The sequence below is a fragment of the Mizuhopecten yessoensis genome, unplaced genomic scaffold (assembly GCF_002113885.1).
Source record: "Mizuhopecten yessoensis strain PY_sf001 unplaced genomic scaffold, ASM211388v2 hete_36082526, whole genome shotgun sequence".
Classification (NCBI taxonomy): domain Eukaryota; kingdom Metazoa; phylum Mollusca; class Bivalvia; order Pectinida; family Pectinidae; genus Mizuhopecten; species Mizuhopecten yessoensis.
Genome location: NW_018483591.1, coordinates 1 through 2,427, shown reverse-complemented (window position 1 = coordinate 2,427; position 2,427 = coordinate 1). Strand labels below are relative to the sequence as shown.

The following is a 2,427-nucleotide window of genomic DNA, read 5'->3' as shown; positions in this document are numbered from 1 at the left end:
CTAGCAAACCTTTCAACTCAATGTCAATAACTACAGCCCTCCTACATCGTTAGTAAAGGCTTTCCACCTCAATTAGATTATAGAGTGAATCCTCGGTCATTTTCTCCATCTCAGTTATCTTAAATTCATACGTTGGTAAGTTCTTACGGATCAATTTTCATGCCACTTCATGCTATACGTGGTAACTTTCTCTTGTGTTGTATCTTTTTGTAGCGTCCCGGGACCATACCATCAGGATGTGGAGTATTCGTCAGGGACTTCAGGTGACGTTGCTGTCGATGCACATTCCAGTAATGAACTTTATGATGACGGCAGATGCCAAGCGGATCATTGTACATCTGGAGAATGACCACCACGTACCTCTTCTGTGTCTCCACAACAGTCCTGTCGATCCGGAGCCGAACGGCGAGTGGGCACCATCCGTCGCAGGCAAGCACATAGTTCTATTTAGTCCAACCTTCTATTGACAATTTTACCTCACCAAGTGGTTGACTCTACCGATGAACTGTTAGTCCACTAGGTTGAACTTAATCTTGTTGTTGGATTCAGTGTTACTCGGTTTACACGAAACACTAGTCTGTGATTTAATTATCAGTTGCAGCCCAAGTTGTAAATTTGTACGTTATAAAGATTTTTATACGTACCATTTTCCTTATTCTTTTTTTTACATAAGTTTCACTGTTGAATATTTTGGTCTTTAGAACTGCTGAAGGCCATAAGGCGCTGTTGAATGTTTGTTTCGGCATTCTGCTTAAACTTGTTTTTTTATATAAATACTGTCTCAATTCTTATTTATAGCGAATATCAACGTAATGTTAATACTGAAACATGCATTTCATTTTGTACAATCAGAAACTATTGAAAAAATAATTTCACATTTTTCAGATGCACTAGCGATTTTGCCTTTAGTTCCAAAGCACACATTTCCACATCGAAATTCTGGGATTTTCCCCGTGCAAAAGTTACCAGTGAAGAGGAAGCGAAGTTCGGTATCAAGCTTACCGCAAATGATCAAGGTAAACGTTAGTCTTAGCTTATTTCGATGGATCATTGTGGGTTTTTCCCCTCTCATATCGTGTTTGGAGCACGTATTGCTATCTTGCATGTACGCATATATATTATATATATTTTCGTATTGATATGTATTTTTTGTCATAATTTCCCTCACACTCTTAGTTATCATCCTTTACTAAACGTAGCTGACAGTTGACATGGATATGCAAACGAGCTCCATGCGTGCCTACATGCGTCTATCCACAATCATTTTATCAATCAGTTACTTCTAAGAAGCAACTTTATAACTTTTAGAATTTGTTGTTTTCACTTCAATGGGGACGCAGGGAATATGAATGACTACGTTTTCTTGTTCTTATTTGCAGTTATCTCCTATCAAAGCACCTCCAAAGTCAACACCAAAATCGTCCAGGACCAGATTCAGAATTCCAAAGATCCACAGACGGGAACAAAATCCGGACTCCAAAATGTCCAAACTGTGTGTCATTGTGTGACGCATATAAGTAACTTCTACGATATAATCGCATATAAAAGCACCTAGCTTGTCAATACTGTGTCAAAACGTTGGTGTAAGCTGACGTCTCGTTATCCACCTTCGAAACCGGGTATCGGTATATGTGGTTAAAACTGATATCTCGTCATCCACCTAGTACTCAATTATGTGCGTAAACTGAGATTCCATCTCCTACCATGACAACTCTGTATCGAAATCCGCAGTTAAAGTTGATTTTATTTCACTTTAATAACGTTAGTAATTCACCAGGTTCCCTTAAAATATAGTGTTCCTGCAAGAGACACTCAGCGATAAGCATTAATTCAATCATTCTCCGTATTTCAGTTGTCGCACCAAGCAGCTTTCGGTGCTTCTATGTACATAACATATATAAAACTGTTTATTAACACAAATGATACTGTACTTCAAGATTGATAATACTGTACATACCAATAAATAAAACTGTACATACACTTACATGATACTGTATTTAAACATCAATAATACTGTACATACACTTAAATAATAATAAGCGAATTACGGTCATTCGTATCAGAGAAAATTCAATTTAAATGGATTGTTGGTCCAATTCCACATTAAGGAGTTACCTGCTAGGTAGAGTGTGATGTATAGCGACGACGCTTTTGGTAAAATATTACTCGATTGATATAGTTTCCTTGATGTTTTAGTGGAGAATGACGGTGGCTCTAAAGAACGATTGAAATTTGGTGTTTCTAACTTTTGTCTTTGATTTTAAGTATTAGCCTATTATGACTTTTAAGTTTTGACCAAGTATTTTTGGCGTTATGTGCTCGTACAAAAGGTTGAACTAGCGGTTCAAGAATGGGTTCAATTTCAGTATAGAATACCTTAGATTGTTTGTTTGTTTGATTTTGTCTAACGTCCTATTAACAGCTAAG

General features: G+C 37.1%; 1 protein-coding gene across 1 annotated transcript; it reads left to right on the top strand.

Moving 5' to 3' along the window:
- Positions 1–213: 213 nt before the first annotated feature.
- Positions 214–1,980, top strand: LOC110444285 (the record flags this gene model as incomplete). Its single annotated transcript, XM_021488676.1, has 3 exons — positions 214–429; positions 886–1,016; positions 1,380–1,980. Coding segments are annotated over 3 exons (476 nt in total), but the record flags the coding sequence as incomplete, so codon positions are not given.
- Positions 1,981–2,427: the final 447 nt, after the last annotated feature.